The 23,416-nt window shown below is 40.0% G+C and overlaps 1 protein-coding gene across 5 annotated transcripts in view; it reads left to right on the forward strand.

Moving 5' to 3' along the window:
- The window catches only part of CEP43 (centrosomal protein 43), a 50,906-nt gene that overhangs the window by 20,735 nt on the left and 6,755 nt on the right, over positions 1-23,416 (forward strand). For 2 of the 5 annotated variants that reach the window (XM_073337914.2, XM_073337913.2), the window contains 5 exons: positions 11,425-11,484; positions 16,137-16,357; positions 22,545-22,625; positions 22,837-22,949; positions 23,242-23,310. In XM_073337914.2, the coding sequence (XP_073194015.1) occupies positions 11,425-11,484; positions 16,137-16,357; positions 22,545-22,625; positions 22,837-22,949; positions 23,242-23,310 (544 nt within the window). The remainder of the gene's footprint in view (positions 1-11,424; positions 11,485-16,136; positions 16,358-22,544; positions 22,626-22,836; positions 22,950-23,241; positions 23,311-23,416) is intronic. The other 3 variants (XM_073337915.2, XM_073337916.2, XM_073337917.2) reach the window with 3 other exon arrangements.

A 23,416-nucleotide genomic window follows, 5' to 3' on the forward strand; every position in this document is an offset into this window, starting at 1 on the left:
TTTTCTATCCAAACATTTTTGAAATATAGAAGAGCTGTGTAAATCCTTGCTTTAATTTATCAATACTGCCCTAAATGGGAGATGTTTAACCAAGCTCTTAAATAGTCTTTGCTCAGTGCTAATCATCCATCCTTCACATATGAAGCTGTATGCTTAATCTGAAGGTGCTCAGTCTGAAAGTAGTTAGTTAGTTGCAATGTCTCAACAACTTTCTGCATGTTGTTTTAATGTAAAATGTTGTGAAGATTGTCACAGGATGTATTGCTGCATGCTGTTAGATAAGCACTACAAAAAATATGGTTTCATTGCAAGTTATAGCCATGTGTTAAATGTGTTCGGCACAAGGTGAGGGTCTAATTGTTACAAGTGATGATATCACATCATGAGATAACACTGTTGAACACATCAGAGTTTAACAAAGTGACCCTGTGCAATTCCTATTCAAAACAAAAAAAGACTACTCTGGACACTTGCGCTCATCCAGGGTTAGTCCACTTCAGTTCCTCCTCAATAACATGGTTGTCCTTTTTATTTTAGATGCGTAAAAACTGAAACTAGTTTTGTTGCTTCCCATTCTACTCTTTTGGGGAATTGGAATGTGGATATAGAGTATGTGAAGTTTTGTATTCCAGCAGTAGTTTCAAAGTCATACTGTTTCCTTTTTCCCTCTGATACATGTACCAGCAGTTCTGAATGACCTATCACACATAGGTAGTCTCTAACCACCCTCTTGCTTCCCAAAAATACTTCAGAATAGAGAACAACAAAAACTTGATTCATTTTTTGTATGTAAAAATAAAATTAAGTTTTAAAAAGAAAATTCTTGTGATGAAGGAAGGGGGAGTCCATTTGCTATAATTATATATAAAATAGGAAAGAATAGTACAGCTTGTTATGGAGGAAGGGACAGAAAAACTCCTATGGTAGAAGCTGTTTAATTGGAACACCCTGGTGAATTCCCATAATCTTGATTTAACAGCTGTTTCATTTAAATAGTTTCCCCAAACATTACTTAAGATTATCACCATATGTTTCTGCAACTTGAATCACTTAACTGATGCTTGGTTATATGCCAGCTATATTTTTACGGCATAGATCTTACTTTAAAATTGGTAATTTATTTCAATTATCAAAACATTAAAATTGGCATTAAACTATACATCACTGAATGTTTTCTGGCTGCCACTATGTGGAACAGAGCAAAAGTGTTAACTTTCATTAATACCTGTATCTGTATTAGGCCAGAAGTCATACCAGCAAAGCACCTTTTGAACAAGTAAATTCTTTTAAAGCAACAATATACTTATTCAGTTTAATAGGGAAAACTAGTTTTCAGAACTCGTTCCACTAAAGTAGACTTACTAATTATTCACATCTTTTATATAAGTGACCATTCAAATTTAAAAATATCTGAATAAAGCACATTACAACTGAAAACATATTACAACATTTTTTTAAAAAGAACAACCACGTTTGAAATGGCAGAGTGCATAGCAAGAAAAGAATCAAGAAAACTAGTAACAAGAGTGGCTGCTTTGCAATTTTTCATTTCTTTTGTTTTGTTTTGAGAGAGGAAATTATAGAAGATCATTAGGAAAGTGTGCTTATTGGAAGTGTCAGTTTGTCATGTAATGTAGCCTCATAAAAAAAATAAGTCTGATCGATGCCATCTCAGTTTATCACTGTTTTTTACCAGGAGCAAATACGGTTTCTTAATCTTGTTCTTTAAGGAATTTGTGCACTTATGCATGTCTGTTAAGTAACCTTTGTTCAACATTTGGTGTTCAAATCCCCCAGAAAACGAAAGTAGAAGAAATAATATTCATAATTGCAAGTAACCGTTTTTTAACTCTGAAAACTAACATACTTATTAAAGATTGGCATTTTTAATAAACTTGAAGTATTGCAGTGATCATTACAAATAAAATGTACAAAGTGTCTTCATACAGTAAAGTGTAATACCTTTTTTTAAAAATATATTTTAAAAATTTTATTAAAAAGGACAAGAAAAAGTGTTAAGATCCCTTAGGACAAAGAGGATTTCATTCTGTGACACTTCAATGTATGTGCCTCAGTTGCTTCAGGATTACATTTACTTAAACAGACTATAGTTAGAAAGTGGGGACAAAAACAAAGAGGCAGGGGAGATGGTTGATATTGAGCACTTGTATAGAGCTTCACATTCAAAGGACTGTTGTTAGGGTTAGTATTTGCTCAATCTTGTGGCATAGGTGATCCCCATTTTATACAATTATCTCCATGCAATTTATATAAGGTTGGAGTTTTTACCAGATATGAGACCCTACTGATGCCAGACTCTTGTCTCCAGTTATTCTTGCTCAGAAGTTTTAGAATCTACATAAGACATTACCAAGCATTTATTGAGCAAATATATCCATTTTGGCCATTCTAAAAGGGAATTGAGGGGAGTACAAATATTCATACAAGATCCTTAATCTCATACTGATTGCCAGGGCATCCGGAAATCAAGCCATTTGCCCGTCCAGGGTAACTGCTTCTTAGAGAGCAAACAAGCAAATAATCAGTTGCTTTTGGTGCTGGCATTGCCTTGACAGTATAACTGGCTTTCCTGTTTCCTGAACGTCTACAAACTCCATCTTAGTAAATTTGTGCAATACTTTGACATACTGAACGTAGTGTCAAGTTGTTCCCTGAAAATAGGCATATAAATGACAAAATTATCTGGAAAATCCGTCATTCTTACAGAGCTTTTGTGCAGTTTGTGTGCAGTGGACATTTCTGCTGTTTCTTGATTTAGAAATAATCTTTTGTGTCTAATTATCCACTGTGCTTTTTATGATACCAGGCCCACATGGTGTAGTTCCAAGGAACTTAAGTATGAAGTATTTGAGCCACTAGTAAAACTCTGCAATCTCTCATTAAAAACAGCTTCTGGACTGGAGGATAGCAAACGTGCCTATGTTAAAAGACTCAATGGATGATTTGTGGAATACAGAGCAGTAAACCCTTTATCTGTACCTGCTAAATAGGTTAAAAATAGACTAATAAAACACCTGGTAGATCATATTATGTTAGGATCTAACTAGCATGGTGTCTGCATAGGAAAATAGTATTTCACTGATCTACTAGAATTCTTGCAACATGTCAAAGTAGTGGATAAAGTTGACATAATTTTTTTAGACTTTCAAAGGTCCTATGACAAGATGAGAAACGAAATCATGGGATGAGAGGCAAAGTATTGGCTTGGATCATAACCTGGCTAAGAGAAAAAATAAAAGGAAAAATTTCCCCATAGCAAAAGGTTGACAGGAGGCTGCCTCAAGGTTACATGTCGTATCCAGTGTTTAATATAGTTATAATCTGGAAAAGGGGTGAACAGGGAGTTATCTAAATTTAGATAAGATACAGTTCTTTGATTGCACGTGTCAGTTTCACTTCGGGGGTGTGTGTGCGCGCAGCTCTCAGAGATTTTTCCCTCAGTGGTACCCATTTGGGTGGCACATGCGCCCTGTGCTCTCTCAATTCTTCTTACGGCCTTTTAAGGTGGTTGAATAGTGTGGTTCTGTTGTTGTAGGTTTTTCCTATGTTTATATGGTTGTTACTCGTTTTAGTAATTTCAGTAGCTTAAACTGTTTACAGAAATGAGTTTTCTTTTGAAATGTTCCTTAATATTTTGGTTCCCGTTGCTGGGTTTTGCCTCAGTCACTGGGTTTAAAGCCCTGCTTTCCTTCAAGAAACTGATGCCAGCGAGTGACCTGCAGTCCAATTGCCTGAAGTGTCTTGGGGAATCTCGCTTCAGGGACTGTTTTCAAATTTGCAGGGACTTTAATCCAAGAACCAAGACTGAGAGGGAGGTCAGACTTGAGTTTCTTCTCATGGAGGCAGCTCTGTGTCCACCCTCAGTGCGTTCCCACTCGGGGTGGGTATCGAGTGCATCCATGTCACTCAGAAGTGCTCCCCCCTCCCAAGTGTTGGGGAAGAATGACCAGAAGATGGTCTGTAAGGGCTCAGTATCTGAGAGAGCGAGGTCCTCAGCACTGAAGTTTAGCAAGCATTTTTACAAGGAAAACAGAGTGAACTTGTGGCCAAGGTGCACTCTGAGACCATAATCTGCTCAGCAGGGACTGTCAGCATTGGCACCTCTGAGGTGGCTTCGTCTGGTTCAACAGTACAGGAGACTATATCCCAGTACTGTCTACTCCAGAAGTTTATGTTCAGCCTGGGACCTACTGAGTGTCTCAGGGTCAGCTTTGCTAACAATCCAGGAGTCTTCTTGCCCAGTACCAGCACCTACTGTAACTGGATCATCTCAGCAGTGGGTACCGTCCATGCCTCCAGTCTCTCGCCTGCATCTTTGCATGCCTCTATTGTCCAAAGGGAAGCTGGCCATGATCTTACCATTACTGCTGTCTCTGGGCTCCCAACATTAATCCCCAGCACCAATGGGAACAGCCCACTCCTTAGTCAGAAGAGGCTAATTTGTCTTCAGACTCTGAGGTTGTCTCTGTGTCACAGCCACACCAGGAACAACTCCCTTCCACTTCCACCACCTATCATCCTTGGTATTCCTGGAGGCTGTGTCTTAGCCTTCAAGAAAAGACCCATGGCCAGGTGGAAATTGGGCTTCGGAGCCTTATCTGTAGCCTTTTGGGGAGGATTGCTTTATGCCCTCCCTGCTCTTTTTTTTTTTTTTTTTTTTTTTTTCATTGAGTGAGCACCAAGATTTATCATACCAATTGCAGCGGGAGACCACTCCTGTTACTGAGCTCAGTGCCAAGAGGGAGGAAGTTGCTCAAGTGGATCTCCCTTTAACGCAATCAGTGGAGACCCCACTGCAGCCGCATTTAGCTTCCTCCTCTTCATCACCCAGTGAAGCAGTTGTGTTGGAAGGTTCCTCAACTCCCACTGAGGATTACAAGGCTCACCAGGATCTGTGTAAGAGTGTGGCTTCCGCTCTGTATATCCAGGTGGAAGGGGTTGGAGAAAGGTCTCACAGGCTGGTTGACATCGTAGCTTCTGTGAGACTATCTAAAGCAGTGGTTCTCAACCGGGTGTACGCAGAGGTCTTCCAAGGAGTATATCAACTTCTCTAGATATTTTCCTAGTTTTACAAGAGGCTACATAAAAAGCACTTGCAAAGTCAATACAAACTAAAATGTCATACAATGACTTGTTTATATCACTCTATATTATACACTGAAATGTAAGTACAATATTTATATTCCAATTGATTTATTTTATAATTATATGGTAAAAATGAAAAAGTAAGCAATTTTTCAGTAATAGTGTGCTATGAGACTTTTTTTTAATTTTTTTTTGTCTGGTTTTGCAAGCAAGTAGCTTTTAAGTGAGGTGAAACGTGGGGGTATGCAAGACCAGTCAGACTCCCAAAAGGGTATAGAAGTCTGAAAAGGTTGCAAGCCACTGATCTGGAGTGGTGGTCTCACTTAATGCAGTTATCTTGGAGCACAGCAAAGTGCTGTGGCAGTGTCTCTCTCTCCCTCCCCCACCCGCAGCAAAAAGGACCAAGTGCAGATATTTTGTCCCTTTTCAGGGATTGAGTATTTTTACACCCACCCCCCTCTGGGGTCATTGGTGGTCTTAGCAGCTAATGAGAGAGCACGCCAGGGTCAGCAGGCATTTACCCCAGTAGGAAAGGATGCACAGAAGCAGGATCTCTTTGGCAGAAAACTTGATTTGACAGTGGGCCTAAAGTTTAGGATTGTTTACCAGCAGGCTTTGCAGGGATGTTACAAGTTTAGCCTCTGAGACAATATATTAAAACTTAAAGACAAATTGCTAGAGGATGCAAGGAGGGGATTTCTCATCATGTTGGATAAGGTTTAATGAATGGCCAAAACTTCCCTTCAGATGTGGTTGGACATTGCTGAACTCTGCAATTAGAGCCGTGGTATTGGCCATTACAAACCACAGATGCTTATGACTTTAGTCATCAGGTCTTCACCAAGGTATCTGACAGACCATAGGGAATCTGCCTTTTGACATGTTGTTGCTCTTCTCTGAGCAGACAGATGACAAGCTGCATAGTCTAAAGAACTCACGGGAGATGTACAAATCTTTGGGCATACACTTTCACCAAAGAGAAAGCAATTCTTCTATTCAGCAGCCTCCCTGTTTTCACATCTTGTCACCAAGACCGAGCCAGGAAAAAAGGCTGAAGTTGTAGGAGAAGACCATTCCCTCTTTCTTCAGCAACAGCTCCTGGTTCATCCAGACAGACTAAGAGTTCTAAGCAAACATTTTGTCAAGGGCAGCCTACCAGTTTCCAGGGTGCCAACCTCTCCTGTCCCACTGTTTGCCAACCAGCTATCCCACTTCGTAAGCCTAAGTCTCAGTCCCACTAGAGACCAGTGGTCTTAAGCATAGTGGAGTTGGGATACACCCTTCATCTTCTTCCCATCCCTTTTCAGGGATCACTCTGAGGAGGAGGTCCTCCTTCAGGAGGTGCAATCTCTTCTTTAGCAGGGGCCATAGAGAAAATTCTTCAGTTATACAGAGGGAAGGTGGGTTTTGTTTTGTGTAGTGTTTTGGTTTTTTTTTTAATTCCCACTATTTCCTGATCCTGAAAGCAAAGGAAGAATTTGCTTCCATACTAGAATTTTCATGGTCACACTGATTTCCATTAATCCCTCTCTGGAGTTACAGTACTACCATTTGTCCTGGCTGCAGATCCACAGGTGTTCACAAAATATATGGTGGTTGTGGCAGCATTCTTGAGGAATTCAGTTCATTTCCCTACTTGAATGACTGTTTTGGTGAGAAGATGGTGCAAGGCTCAGGTGCTGCGTAGCATGTCTGTCATCCAGTCAACATTTGACGTGCTAGGGTTGCTCATTGACACTGAGAAGTCAATTCTTTCACAAAAAATAGTTGATAGGAGCAGTCTTGGACTCTGTGGAAGGAAGGTCTTCCTTCCTTCCACAGATAAGATTCCAGACAATGCTGGCCATAGCTTTAGACCTGAAGGCCCATCCTACCAGACAGCACAGATTCGCCTCATTCTGCTGGGGAATATGGCCTCATGCACTTAAGTAGTTCAGTTTGCCAGGCTTCATCTCTGGAAGTTGCAAGAGTGGTTGACATCTGTGTACTCTCTGATCTGCCATCCCTTAGACACAGTGGTTTGGGTGCCCACTCAAATCTTGGCCTCTCTAGACTGGTGGACAGACCTTTCAAATGTGTGTGAGGGGGGTTCTATTTGCTCCTCCTTAACCAGCTTTGACCCTAGTTATGGATGCTTCTGCCCTAGGTTGGGGGTCTTACCTGGGATCCCTGGAGACTCAAGGCTTATTGTTGGCTCAGGATTTAACTTTGCATGTAAATGTCAAAGAATTCAGGGCCATCCAGCTTAGCTTGTCAAATCTTCTTTCCCTATGTCAGAGGAAGAAATCTGTTCATGCTCTCAGACAACACAGTGGCTATGTCCTGTGTGAACAGGCCAGGAGGGCCCCAGTCAACTCTGCTATGCCAGGAAGTAACATGGCTGTGGGAGTTTTGTATCACTAGCTCAGTCTATCTCAAGGCCTCTCACCTTCTGGGTGTTCAAAACCATCTGGCAGACTGGTTTGGGGTGGGAAAGAGAGGGCTTTGCCCTTTGTACCTTCACGCAATGGCATGAAGCAGCAAAGGGTGCACATGTTGTCCCGATGGGTATCACTAAAGTAAACATCTCTGGCAACTGCGCACTGAGTGAACACATACCTGAAATGTAATGGACATGTGCAACACATCTTGAAGAAACAGTTTCAGAAGAGGTTAGTAACCATTTCTTATTTAGGTTAATAAAGTCTAGAGACGACTGTGTGAGGAATTTCAAAGGGACCTAATCAAGCTAGGTGAGTGGGCAATATAGCTGTATTTATTGAACTTAAATTTGTTTATTAATGTACATATGAGGGGGAAATAACAGCTAAGAAAGGGACAGTATAGTACACAAATATTTGAAAATTGTAAGCATCAAGGATAAGAATTTTTAGGAAAGTATACCACAATAAGGATAAGAAAAAGTAAGCATTCTGAGAGAAACTTTCTACAATTAGGTTTATTACAATGTGAAATAATTTCAAAAGGGAAGTGGTAGAAATGCCTTCTCTTGTTCCATTTTAAGTGTTCCTGGACAAAGCTGCAGTAAATTGACAGTAGGGAATCATTTTGCATGATCAGAAATCTGATAGAAAAGACGTACAGTATTTCTCTCTCTTCTGTGGAAAATTTTGTTTTGTGTACATAAAGTGATTAATTGCTTTGATAGCAGTCTTTACATAAGAAACATTAGAATGACCATACTGGTCAGACCAGTGATTCATCTAACCCAGAATCCTATCTTCTGACAGTTGCTGATGCCAGATGCTTCAGAGGGAGTGAATAAAACAGGGCAATTTATCAAGTGAACTATCCCTTGTTGTCCCGTCCCAGCTTCTGTCAGAGGCTTAGGAACACCCAGAGCATGGGGTTGCATCCCTGACCATCTTGGCAAACAGCCATTGATACCTAACCTCCATCAACTTATCTAATTCCTTTTTTAACCCAATTATACTTTTGGCCTTCACAACATCCCCTGGCAATGAGTTCCACAGGTTGACTGTGTTGTGTGAAGTAGTACTTTCTTTTGTTTGTTTTAAATATGCTATCTATTAATTTCATTGGGTGACCCTTAGAAATGTGTTATGTGACGGGGTAAATAACAATTCGCAATTCACTTTCTACATACATTCATGGTTTTTATAGACTTCTATCCTATCCCCCCTTAGTTGTCTCTTTTCTAAGCTGAACGGTCCAGTCTCTCTCCTCATATTAAAGCTGTTCCATACCCCTAATTGTTTTTGTTGCCCTTCTTTGTACTTTCCAATTCTAATATCTTTTTTTGAGATGAGGCATGCAGTATTCAAGGTGTGGCCGTACCACGGATTTATATAGTGGCATTAGGATATTATCTGTTCCTTTCCCAATAGTTCCTAACAATGTTAGCTTTGACTGCCATTGCTCATCGAGCAGATGTTTTCAGAAAACTATCCCCAGTTATGTCAATATCTTTCTTGAGTGGTATCAGCTAACATAATTCTGTATGTATTGTTGGGATTGTGTTTTCCAATGTACATCACTTTGCATTAATCCCCATTGAATTTCATCTGCCATTTTGTTGCCCAATCATCAGTTTTGTTAGATCTCTTTGTAACTTTTCAGTCAGCTTTGGACATAACTATCTCAAGTAATTTAGTATCTTCTGCAAACTTTGCCACGTCACTGTTTATTCCTTTTTCCAGATCGTTTAGGAATATGTTGAACAATACTGGTCCCAGTACAGATCCCTGGGGGTCACCGCTATTTATCTCTCTCAGTTGTGAATACTAACCATTAATTCCAAGCCTTTGTTTGTTTCCCATTTTTTTTAACCAGTAACTGATCCATGGGCAGACCTATCCTCTTATCCCATTGTTACCTATTTTGTTTAAGAGCTTTTAGTGTGGGACCTTGGGAAAGGCTTTTTTAAAAGTCCAGATATGCCTTATCAGTTGGATCACCCTTGTCCACATGCATTTTGACCCCCTCAAAGAATTCTAATAGATGGGCAAAACATGATTTCCCTTTACAAAAGCCGCATTGACTCTTCCACAGCATATCATGTTAATCTATGTGTCTGATAATTCTGCTCTTTACTATAGATTCAACCAGTTTGTCTGGTACTGAAGTTAGACTGACTGGCCTGTAATTGCCAGGGTCGTCTCAGGAGCCTTTTTTAAAATTCAGTATTATATTAGCTATTTGCCAGTCATCTGGTATGGAGGCTGATGTACGTGATAGGTTACATACCAGAGTTCTGCAGTTTCATATTTGAGTTCCTTCAGAACTCTTGAGTGAATACCCATCTGTCCTGATGACTTGATAAATTGAATAGTATTAGTTTGTTCCAAAACATCCTCTATTGACACTTCTATCTGGGACTGATCCTCATATTTGTCACCTAAAAAGAATGGCTCTGGTGTGGGAATCTTCCCCCACATTCTTTGTAGTGAAGATGGATGCAAAAAATAATTTAGCTTCTCCACAATGGCCTGGTCTTCCTTGAGCGCTGCTTTTAGCACCTTAGTGATCCAGTGGCCCCACTGATTGTTTGGTAGTCTTCCTGTTTCTGAGGTACTTAAAAAAAAAAAAAAAAAAAAATTGCTGTTAGTTTTTGTCTTTTCCTAGTTGCTCTTCAGATTCCATTTTTGTCTGCCTACATATACTTTTACACTTGACTTCCCAGAGTTTATGCTCCTTACTGTTTTCCTCACTAGGACTTGACTTCCAATTTTTAAAAGATGGCTGTGTCTAGCTGCTCCAAGAAGCAGTCACTAATGGTGTCTACAAATTTTATTTCTGTATCCCATCCTGAGGTGACGTGAACCCAGTCAAGATGGGAGTAGTTGAAATCCCCCATTATTATTGGGTTGTCTGGTTTTTTTTGTAGCCTTTCTAATCTCCCAGAGCTTTCCACACTCACGGTAGTAATCATCCTGGTCAAGTTGTCAATAGTATATTCCTACTGCTATTCTCTTATTATTCAAGCACGGAATTTCTGTCCATAGAGATTATATGGTACAGTTTGATTCATTTTAAGATTGTTACTATACTCCACTCTATGCTTTCTTTCCTATATAGTGCCACATCCCCACCAGCACTACCCACTGTCTTTCCTGTATATTTTGTACCCTGGTATTACTATGTCCCATTAATTATCATTGTTCCACCAAGTTTCTTGGATGCCTATTACACCAATATCCTTGTTTAATACCAGATACTCTAGTTAATACTTCTTAGCATTTAAACTTCTGCATTTGTGTACAAGCACTTATAAAATAATTTGTCAGTCTTTAGTTGTCTGCCTTCATGTGATGTAATCGAATGGGACTTTGTTTGTTTGATTGTTTCTCTTCAGCTTCTACATGTACTTTATTAACTTCTATCTTCTCCTTTTTACTAGGATAAAGAGTATTCCCTTTAATAAATCCTTCTCTAAGGGATGTATCTGTCCAAACCATGTGCTTCTCCACACCTGTTGGCTTTCCCCCAATCCTTAGTTTTAAAAACTCTTCTGTTATGCTCCTCTGGGGAGTTCGTCATGAAGCTTGTTCATATAGAAACTAGTATCTGACAGATGTTAGTCAGTATTCATTATTTTAACAACCTATCCTCATCTGGAGGAGGTCTGGCAATTAATGTACTCATGAAAATTTTCACACAGCCAGAGAGAGAACATCCTTGAAGATGGGAAAATTTAGCTGCAATGTTTTACTGCTTAAAAAAACTTTCTATATATAAATGCAGATTAGAGTGGTTTAAATGACTCATAGTTTTTTGTTTTGGGGTTTTTTTTGTTTTGTTTTGTTTTTTCTTTTTTTTCATTTCTTTGTGCTATTATTATTTTATTCTCATGCTTAGATACCAAGGTATAAAGGACCTCGTAGACAGAAAAAGTGCTTGGACAAGGCTGGTGAGCAGGTAAAATGCATGAGAGAAGAAGATGCTGGCAGGTGCTTTTAGTCTTCCTTTAGGAAAAAACAGATTATACTAAAAAATAAAATTGACAATGCAAACACTAAAGTTTATTATAATTTAGCTATTAATATAGTATAAAGGTATAGAAATGGCACTCTAAGGCACCATACTTAGAATATTGTATACATAAAAAGCTTACTACATAAATCATATTAACAAATTATGAAAAATTAAGCTTTCTGTTGGGCACTTCATTGTTAACTAATGCTGTTAAAGTGTGGAGGGAATGACAACCGCATGAGTTTAAGTGTAGACTGTCTTCAGGTTTGAATTTCTAGGGTTTTTTTTTTTTCTTAATGTTGCATTAATTTGGCATACCCTCCCAAAACTAATCTGAGAAGCCATTAACCTTCTCCTTCAGAACCCTCCTTAAGATCCATTTTGACCTTGTTATCGACAAGACATCACCAGGTGATAATGGGTAGATAGAAAGCTAGTAGGGATAAATTATATTTAATTGTAAAATAAATCCTTTAAAAATTATTTGGAATGATTATGTATGTGCTTTTACTACAGTCCTGCTTACTCATCCTCTCCCTTTCCTCTTGTTGCATATTGCATTTGTTTCTTGTCTTTAAATGATGACCAGATTCTGCTACCCTGATTTATATTTAGTACTTTACTTTGCATTCTCCTATTAAAACTGGGAGTGATTGTAGGTTAAGGTACCACTCAATCTTGGTAAGGGAAGTGGGCTCTTACTGTATAAAGATGGTATAAGTCAAGACTATAATTCATAGTTGCTGCTGTGTATTTGACCTTTCTGAAAAAAAATTTCACAGCCACCTTTCAGAGTTTACGATCTTTGTTCTTTTCTGTGTGTTTTGCATTAGAGTATATGAATAGATTAATTGTCAAAATTGATTTTATTTTAATGTGCTTTATTAGTTACTAGGCTTGGGAATAGGATCTTAAACAACTAACCTTTTAAGAATTAGCTTTTTTAAAAAATATTAGCCAGTTGAGTTTTAATTTAGAAAAAATTGTTCCTGGTTTGCAACCTTGTCTGTCTGCATCAGATTTCCACTAATTTTTACAATCCCTTTAAAAAATAAATTTAATTGGAAATATTGATAAAACTTCAGTTTTAGCAGTATTGCCATATAACATGAGGTGTTTTGCTCTCCCACTGTAATATATTCCTTGAACGAATAATTTTTCAAACTCTCACTCTTTTGCCTTGTAATGTGGTTCGAGATTAGCTAATAAACACTTTTGGAAGATAACCTGTAAATCAAAAATGATCCAACTTCCCCTGCACATACCACTCTCTACCACTTCACATTTAAAATGTCTGACTTTTTAGGATGTTTAATTTGAAAAAGAGTGTGTGGGAGAGAATGATATAAATGCTAAAACCCCATGTCTGTTAGTTGACTTGCCTCTCAAGTACTTGTAAAATGAATGAGTTTTCAATTCTGTATTAAAATTTGTCATTAAAGAAGGTATTATGGAATGGCAGTAGCTCCATAGTTAAGGTTACAACAATATTTGTATTATAAGATGAATTTTCAACATTCCTCTAAGTCCGTGGTTCACATCCAGGTGCACATGTACCCTTTGGGGGGCACACAGAGGTCTTCCAATGGGCATGTCAACTTATCTAGCATCTAGATCAGGGTTTCTCAGCCTGGGGGTTGTGACCCCAGGGTCCACAGGACAGGATGTGTTTGAGGGGGGGTGGAAGTGCAGGGCCAGCGTTAGAGGATGGCAAGCAGGGCAGTTGCCCGAGACCCCATGCCACAGGGGGCCACACAAAGCTAGATTACATGCTTTAGTCCCGGGCGGAAGGCGCTTAAGATACAGTGCTGCGTGGCAGGGCTCTTGCTTCAGGGGTACAGTAGTCTGGAAAGGTTAAGAACTGCTGCTCTAAGTTCCTTCAGAGACATTTCTTCTTCAGACTCGATGCAGACTTATCTATGGACAAACAGTAACTCTTCTGGCCACTTTGAAGTGAATTGGCCAAACTATTTTTGAAAAGGGAAGTTGGAAAACTAGGTATAATTCAGATGTGGGGAAATTACTATAATGCTTTTTGTTATGTTTAACTTTCAAAATGATGTGCCTTATTCCAAAGACCTTGCAGAAATCTAGTGACACTTTGCAGAATCGAGGCTGCATATAATCGTTCTCTTCTGTGTTAGAATTGTCAGAATTCCCTATGAGGCTGCTACTTAGGTCTGTCAGACCATGTAATGCTTACATAGGGTCTGCAGGATGTTGTAAAGATAGTAGTTCAATGTTTTTCTAACTGTGTAAGAGAGTTTCTCATGAATAACCTCACCCTCTAAATAACCAGTCATCCAGTAACTGTTTCAAATTATTTCATTCTGCACACCTGGAAAAGTATCACTGGTGTTCTGTGCAATGTCGTTTGAGAACAAAATACTTCTGAATAGAGCTGGTTGGAAAAATTCCAGTATAAAACTTTTTTGTCAGAATTTGCTGATTAATTGAAATCGAAAAGTTTCATGGAGATGGTTCCATTTTGATTAAATTCCTTTGAAACCTAGGCAAGAAACATGCCTGGCTGTCTGCTAACTTGCTCACCCAGCTCCTTGGCAGCCTGGGCTCCTAGGGTTTCTGAGGTCTGTCCCTCTGGGGCAGTCCATAATGTAGACTTGCCTTGGAGATGGGGCTCCAGTCTCTTTAGCAGAGAACGTAGACATTTTGAGATTTTTGTTCCAAAGGGGAGGGGGGAACTTACACAAAATGGAATTATCTTTCTCCACCACGCTCTACTTCTGAATTCCCGCCTTCACTGACTACCTTTAAAGTAAAAAGAAAAGGAGTACTTGTGGCACCTTAGAGACTAACCAATTTATTTGAGCATGAGCTTTCGTGAGCTACAGCTCACTTCATCGGATGCATACCGTGGAAACTGCAGCAAACATTATATACACACAGAGATCATGAAACAATACCTCCTCCCACCCCACTGTATTGTTTCATGATCTCTGTGTGTATATAATGTTTGCTGCAGTTTCCACGGTATGCATCCGATGAAGTGAGCTGTAGCTCACGAAAGCTCATGCTCAAATAAATTGGTTAGTCTCTAAGGTGCCACAAGTCCTCCTTTTCTTTTTGGGAATACAGACTAACACGGCTGTTACTCTGAAACCTACCTTTAAAGTGCGATTCTACTCTGAAAAGTGACTGTCTAAAAATAGCAATTTCTTAATCAATGGATCTGTTTCTTGTATGCATTCAGAGTCATAGCTGCTGAATATTAACTAATAAGTTTTGATTGTATTTTATTCCTGTTCAACTTGTAAGAGCTAATGCAACTCAGAGTGAGTAAACAGTATTCCATCCTTTCTTGTGCATCATCAAACTAATTGTTTAAGTTCCAATCATCTACACTTTTCAAAACCCCTTTGATGCCAGTGGGTTTGTGCAGTTGTCACTAACAGCACAGTTTGGCTTAACTGCTTGTGTTGCATAAGAAGGAAGGAAGATAATTCTCAGTTTATATTGACTTTGTGCCATAACAATTAGAATAAACAGCATTTTACTAGGAAAAATGAGCATATATGGTCATGGAAGTCATTGGGAAACATGGAGTGCTGTGGTAGCATAGTCACTTTGCATAGTTCTGCACATGAATACTTTGCACTGATATTTTGTTTGCAGTGGTGGTGTTGCCTTGTGGGTCCCAAATATGAGAGACAAGGTGGGTGAGGTAATATCTTTTGTTGGACCAATTTCCGTTGGTGAAAGTGACAAGCTTTCAAGCTCCACAGAGCTCTTCTTCAGGTCTGTGGAGCTCAAAAGCTTCTCTTTCACCAGTAGAAATTGGTATAATAAAAGATATTACCTTACACACCTTGTCTCTTGCATTTATATGGTATCTTCATAAACATTTATTTTGCAACATCCCCTATGGTAGGTAAATATTGATAACCTCTTTTTTTTATACTGTAGATGGGAAATAGAGAGAGAGAGAGGTTAAGTACCTTGATTATGGTTGTGCAAGTTAGTCTTGGAACCAAGTTTAGAATACAAGTCATTAGCTCTGTCCCATAAATAATCCAGCTGTAGAGCCCCCATACTTAATCTCTCTATCTCGATATTCCGACGCTATCTGTTAACTATGTTCGCAAGGTTAAAATCAATTACTCAGAAATTAGGAAATAACAGAATTAAGATAGATAGAAGTGGAAGGCTGAAACATGCCTAGTTAGCAACTAAATTGCCTACACAAAATAACTTTTTACTAATTTTAGAGTAAATTTTTCTGCACTACAGTATTTTTAGTTCATTTGACTTTGCTTCTAGATATAACCTATATTATAAAACCCTACAGAGGGAATAGAATAGAATTTTTTTTAAAAAAGAGCTCTTTAGATGGCTTTGAAATAGGATTTTTTTTCTTAGTTGATACAACTTTATGGGTACAAAAATAGAAATATTAAATCATTTAATTTGAAAAATTTTGATTATGTGGATAACTTGCATAGTGTATGTTCCCAGATGGTCCTTTATTAACAATTGGACTGCAGTTCAGTCATGAGAAACTATTTCCATGACTTCACTCAAGGAAAGGCATTTTCCCTTCTGTAAATTTGATTTTTTTTTTTTTTTTTTTTTTAAAGGTTGCTGAAACCAGTCAAAGTGATACAAGTATCTCATCAGGAGAAACAAAGAGCAAAAGCAGCATTTACTTTCTTCCCAATGAGACAAAGCTAGTTTCTGAACCGCACCACAAAGACTTAAATACCAAAGAAGAAAGTGATCCGGCTGTAGATGAGGATGACATAGAGGGAGATTCTTTTTTTGATGATCCCATACCCAAACCGGAGAGAAACTATGGCTGGTAAGTAAACTGTGCTCCATAGTTAACATTTATTTTATGCTTAGTAGGTTTGGGTTAGATGTGCTATTTGCACATAGCCTCTAGTAAAAGGTGGTGTGTAGGTGCACTGTAAAACACCCTGCTTGAAATGCACAATACTTTCTGGGGCTCCCTGGTTGCACTGGTGAGTAATTTTCACCCTTTTGGGGATGTCGCATCATTCCCTTCTGATACTAAGACAACTGATCTGGCTGGTGGGGTTGGAGAAGGGCAGTGGAGCCCTTGGCTCTGTTAACCCCTGCTCTTTCCAACCCATTTGATGCTAGGAGTGAGTATCTGAGGTACAAACCCTATGCTCCTTGAGCCCTGGAGATGCAACTCTGGCCAACCTTAAAGTAGCTGCACAAGTGGGAGGGGAGAACCTTTATTTCTCTGCATAACTTCATAAAGACTGGCAGAATCTAACCCACAATACTGGAGTAGGTAAGAAAATATTGGTAGCGCGCACACACACATACACACCAGCTTCATACAATACAAGTATTAGGAAAGACTCTTTTGCTCTTGGAAAAAGTTCCCTTTATACAAATCAGTGTTCACGTTTATTACCCAGTGTGTCCAAGCTGACTTGTTTTCAGTAGATTAATTGTTCTTCTGGAACATGTCAGCGTTGCAGGCCCAAACATTTTAGGGCACTTGAGGTTACGTAGTGTCGGACAATGAGTGAAATGATATTTTGAAGTGCAAGTCTGACTGAAAGGTGCAAAGGTATCAAAGCCCACGTTCTCAGTCCCTTGATCTTGCTGCACCTCTGGGCAGAACCATTTCCACTGTGCTGTGTTAGAACAACTTCAAAGTTTGGGTGGGCCAAAAATGCACCTGAGGAGGATTGATGTAGCAGGAGGTTGCCCCATCCATTCCCACTCTTTCCCTTTTACAGTGGCAACAAGCAGCGAGGTGGTCTAATCCAGTGGCTCTCAACCTTTCCAGATTACTGTGTTTCCTTTCAGGAGTCTGATTTGTCTTGCGTGCGCCCCCCCCCCCCCTAAGTTTCACCTCACTTAAAAACTGCTTGCTTACAAATCCGATCTAAAAATGTAAAAGTCTCACATCGCACTATTACTGAAAAATTGCTTATTTTCTCATTTTTACCATATAATAAAATAAATAAATTGGAATATAAATATTGTACTTACATTTCAGTGTATATGGAGTAGTATGAACAAGTTATTTTATGAAATCTTAGTTTGTCCTGACTTCACTAGACCTTTTTTATGTAGCCTGTTTATAAAACTAGGCAAATGTCTAGATGGTTTGATGTACTCCCTGACAGACCCCTGCATATCCTCAGGGGTACACATACCCCTAGTTGAGAACCACAGGTCTAAGCCCTCTTATGTTGGCCCTTCAATATCAGATGCTCATCCTTACACTAGAAGGATCCTGGTGTGGCACAAAGTAACGACATCATTCTCCCCTCTATTTCTAATAAACTGGCACACTCTTTTCAGAAAGGGATTACTTATGACTGTTATCTAGTAGGAAATAAAAATTACAAGATATGCTCCTATAATATATTTAAAGAGCAGCTGACTTCTCATGAAAAATATTGAACTACATTACAAAGAACTCTGCTATTATTCTTTTGGTAATTTTTTCTTTTTTTATCAGTAGCCATAGCAGAATTAAAATAACATCTTTGATTTGCTCCTGCTTATTTAAGAGCTTAAGTACACTTTTACCCCAATATAACATGGTCCTCGGGAGCCAAAAAATATTACCACATTATAGGTGAAACCATGTTATATCAAACTTGCTTTGGCCTCGAGCGTTTCCATTATTAATAGGCACTTCCCTCCCCCTGACTGACTCCTAAGCCTACTCCGTCTCCCCCCGGCTCCTTGTCCCCTGACTACCCCCTTCGAGACACCCTCTCCCTCCCAAGACCCCACCCTCATCTAAGTCCCCCTGCTCCTTGTCCTCTGACCACCCTGCCCCCAGAACCTCTGAGCCATCCAACCCTCCCTGTCCCCTGACGGCCCCCCAAGACCCTCTGCCCCTTATCCAACCCCTTGGCCCCAGCCTGGCACCCTTAACATGCCACTCAGAGCAGCATGTCGGAGCCAGACGCGGGAGCGTGCAGCCCCACCCCCCAGAGCGCTGCTTTACCACGTTATATCCGAATTTGTGTTATATCTGGTTGCGTTATATCGGGGTAGAGGTGTAATAATTGATTCTAACATCATGTTAATTTCTACAGCCAACTGATTGTGAGGTCATAAACTGGGATATAACAATAGGTGGGAATACCAGTGTCAGAGATCTAATAATTGTGCATGATCTTTAAACTGGCGGCTTTAAAATATTAAAATGAAACTTTCAAAGGAATTTGTTCCTCCAGTCATTGACTCTGAGATGGTGATAGTGTCTCTCGAAGCAGGTAGATTGCCAGGATTGTTGCAATTTCCAGCATATTTATCTTGTCAGATTAGCTTGGCTTTTAACTGACATCATGGTTCATAAGTAAGGCTACGTTTTTGACACCGATATTTTTAGTAAAAGTCATGTACAGGTCATGGGCAATAAATGAAGAATTCACGGAAGTCCGTGACCTCTCCTTGACTGTTACTAAAAATACCCATGACAAAATGGGTAGCCTGGGCAGCTGCAGGAGAGAAGAGGCTGGGAGCTCCAGGGTCCCCCTCTGCTGGTGGCTCCAAGCTCTGGGGATCCCCCTGCCGCCCACCGCGGCCGAGAGCTCTGGGGAGCTGCTGGGAGCTACCGGGGATCCCCCCTGCTGCCCGTTGCGCCTGAAGTCACAGATCTTTGGAAGTCACGGATTCTGTGACCTCTGTGACTAAATCACAGTCTTATTCATAGGTCAGAATTACACATCCAGTGCATCTGTGTTAATTACCGTCCTTGAAAACTAAATATAACAATCATGAGTGCAAATTCTACAGTTCATAGACCAGTGTTCGTAATCAAATAATTCAAAACAAAAGACATTAAAAATGGCCATACTGGGTCAGACAAAAGGTCCATCCAGCCCAGTATCCTGTCTACTGACAGTAGCCAATGCCAGGTGCCCCAGAAGGAGTGAACCTAATAGGTAATGATCTAGTGATCTTTCTCCTGCCATCCATCTCCACCTTCTGACAAACAGAGGCTAGGAACACCATTCCTTACCCATCCTGGCTAATAGCCATTAATGGACTTAGTCTCCATGAATTTATCCAGTTCTCTTTTAAATCCTGTTATAGTCCAAGCCTTCACAACCACCTCAGACAAGGAGTTCCACAGGTTGACCATGAGCTGAGTGAAGAAGAACTTCCTTTTATTTGTTTTAAACCTGCTACCCATTAATTTCATTTGGTGGCCCCTAGTTCTTATATTCTGGGAACAAGTAAATAACTTTTTTCCTTATGCGCTTTCTCCACACCACTCATGATTTTATATACCTCGATCATATCTTCCCCACCCCCCCTTCTCCTCTCTTCCAAGCTGAAAAGTCCTAGCCTCTTTAATCTCTTCTCATATGGGACCCGTTCCAAACCCCTAATCATTTTATTTGTCCTTTTCTGAATCTTTTCTAATGCCAGTACACCTCTACCCTGATATAACGCTGTCCTCGGGAGACAAAATCTTACCGCATTATAGGTGAGACCGCGTTATAGCAAACTTGCTTTGGCCCCCTGACTGCTCCGACCCCTATCCACACCCCCTACCTCCTGATAGGCACTCAAAAGCGGAGCAACACTGCCTCAGCCCATTCCACTCTGCCACCTCCCAGCTGTGGCGCTCTGCTCCCCACTGCTGGTGAGTGCAGGGGTTGGGGAAAGGATGCCCCCCGTACTCACCTGCAGCGGGAAGCAGAGCGCCGCAGCTGGGAGCTGGCAGAGTAAAGCAGGCTGGGGCCAGGCTGCTCCGCTTCCGGCTGCCTGGGAGGTTAGGGAAAGGACGCCTCCCCTCCCTCCCCCCATTCCCACCGTACTCACCCGCAGCAGGAAGCAGAGCAACGCGGCCCCAGCCCACTCCGCTTTCCTTGCCTCGGCCCTAGCCATGTCGCGAGGGGGGTCCCGCACTCACCTGGGAACTGGCGGAGTGGAGCGGGTTGGGGCTGGGCTGCTCAGCTTCCGCTGCTGCCGGTGAGTGCGGGGGGATCCCTTCCCCAAGCCCCCTCCCCCAAGCGACGGAAGTGGAGCAGGCTTCTCCCGATCCCCTGCTAATCCCCCAGGCCACTCTGGGACTGCGGGGCCCCCAGAAGTGCCCCCCCAGCTCCTGTCTCCCAGACCCAGGGGGGGAGCTCCTGACCGCCCCCGAGACCCTCTGCCCCTTATCCAACCCCTTGGCCCCGGCCTGGCACCCTTAACACACTGCTCAGAGCAGCGTGTCAGAGCTTTACTGCCTTGTATGCGAACCTGTGTTATATCGAGTCGCGTTGTATCGGGGTAGAGGTGTATATCTTTTTTTGAGATGAGGGGACCACATCTGTACTTGATATTCAAGATGTGGGCGTACCATGGATTTATAGAAGGGCAATAAGATATTCTCCGTCTTCTTCTCTATCCCTTTTTTAATGATTCCTTATATCCTGTTTGCTTTTTTGACTGCCGCTGCACACTGCATGGACGTCTTCAGAGAACTATCCACGATGACTCCGAGATCTTTCTCCTGATTAGTTGTAGCTAAATTAGCCCCCATCATATTGTATGTATAATTGGGGTTATTTTTTCCAATGTGCATTACTTTACATTTAGCCACATTAAATGTCATTTGCCATTTTGTTGCCCAATCACTTAGTTTTGTGAGATCTTTTTGAAGTTCTTCAGTCTGCTTTGGTCTTAACTATCTTGAGCAGTTTAGTATCATCTGCAAACTTTGCCACTTTGCTGTTTTATCCCTTTCTCCAGATCATTTATGAATAGGTTGGTCCTAGGACTGACCCTTGGGGAACACCACTAGTTACCTCTCTCCATTCTGAAAATTTACCATTTATTCCTACCCTTTGTTCCCTGTCTTTTAACCAGTTCTCAATCCATGAAAGGATCTTCCCTCTTATTCCATAACAACTTAATTTACATAAGAGCCTTTGGTGGGGGACCTTGACACAGGCTTTCTGGAAATCTCAGTACACTATGTCTGCTGTTCAGGAATTTTACTACTACAGTATTACTTTAGTACATAAGTGGTCATCAGTTGTTAAAAGGCCAATGACTTGAATGGTAATACTTATTGCTACTTGAAAGATAAGAGTTCAAGAAAAGAAGCCTTAGTTATGCAGCAAAACTAAATTGCCTTATATAGAACAAATCTCCATGGCAGAAAAGAAACAAGGTTTGTCAAATTACATGGAATATGCTAACGATCTATTTCCATATCAATTTTACATACATTTTTAGACTTGTGTATCTTAATTTGGTTTAGGTAGCATGCAGATATTAATAGCAATTTCATAGTAAGGCATCTTTGTGTGTGCAGATTGTGGTAAATGAATTAGCAAAATGCTAATTAGCAAGGTTCTACAGATTTTGGGGACTTATTGTATGTGTAGTAAAATAATAGTTTGTAATCTTCCTCCATGGTGGATCAAATTTTGTGTGTATATACATGTAATGTGGAGTCATTATAAATGTATATAATGTCCTTATAAACTTGTTTAAATATACATTAAACTCACCAAAACCATAGAAAGTTAATGCAAAATTAGATTCTGCTCATACATCATTTCATTAGATGAGCGTAAAATACATTACACGAAACCAATCACCACTTGGTCACTGAGGATATTTTCTGGGAATGGTGAAGATTAAACTTTGACTTTCAATGTGCTTGTTGCATCTTTTATTTGTAAATAATGTGGTAATTCATGTTCCATTCCTAAATGTAATAGCAGCTAAACCAGTTTATCATGTGGCAATGAAAGAAATCCATTTTGTTGCAATCTCAAGGGGCATGCTTTCTACAACACAACTGTTACTAGTTTTGTTGAACAAAAGTGATCATAACTCAAAAAGAAAAGGAGTACTTGTGGCACCTTAGAGACTAACCAATTTATTTGAGCACAAGTACTCCTTTTCTTTTTGCGAATACAGACAAACACGGCTGTTACTCTGAAACCTGTCATAATTCAAAAACTGGTTGATATATTTATTTATGCCCGAATCTTTTCCTCTTGGCTGCATGGTATTTGTGGGGATAACTAAAGGCCCTCTGATAAAAATAGTGATACTGAAGAAGATGCAAGAGATCTGTTTGTGATAGAAGGCAGGCAGAAGTCTGTGAATAGGTGAGAAAATAACTTCCTTATTGCATGTCTTGCTTGACGCTTCTACCACCGACTTCCAGTAGAAAGTTTTTGGCCTTTTTTAGATTGTAGAGCAAATATTTCCTTCGCTTGATCTTTTGCTACATACAGTATTGTTTCTAGTTGCATACATATTTAATGGATGGTAGAAGAGAGAGTCACATATCTAGTTACAAATTATTTCCCTTTTTAGGAAAACAGAGTCCAACAAACAAGGAGGAAGCCTTGCATCTCTTTCTGATGCACCCCCACTAAGGAGTGGGCTAAGCTCCCTTGCTGGAGCACCTTCACTAAAAGAGCCTGACAGTAAGTATAATATTGAAATCCTTTTGTATCTTGAGTTAGGGCAGGAGAGAAGGGGGATGGACTTAGATGATCTTGAGATCCCTTCCAGTCCTACATTTATAATTATAAATGTCTGTAAGTGTTTGCAGGATTGGCTCTTAAAATTGGAATATAATTTTAGCCTATAGAAAAATATACTAGATTTAATTGGTTGATGGATGTATTTAAGTGTGCTCTTTTTTTCTTTCTTTTTCTTTTTTTTTTCCAAACAATAACCAAACGTATTTCTGATTTAAATTTTTTTTGGTTACAGATGCAAATAGAAACTCTGTTTTGAAAGATCTACGCTTGGTGAATGCAAAATTTGGATCTCTTGAATTAGGCAAGTGGTTGTTGAGTATGAAGGAACGTAAACATACTAGTTTTGATATGCCTACATTTGAGTTCTATTTCAGCTCCTCAAGGAAACTGAGACACTGAAATATACT

Source organism: Lepidochelys kempii, chromosome 3 (genome assembly GCF_965140285.1).
Source record: "Lepidochelys kempii isolate rLepKem1 chromosome 3, rLepKem1.hap1, whole genome shotgun sequence".
Lineage (NCBI taxonomy): Eukaryota > Metazoa > Chordata > Testudines > Cheloniidae > Lepidochelys > Lepidochelys kempii.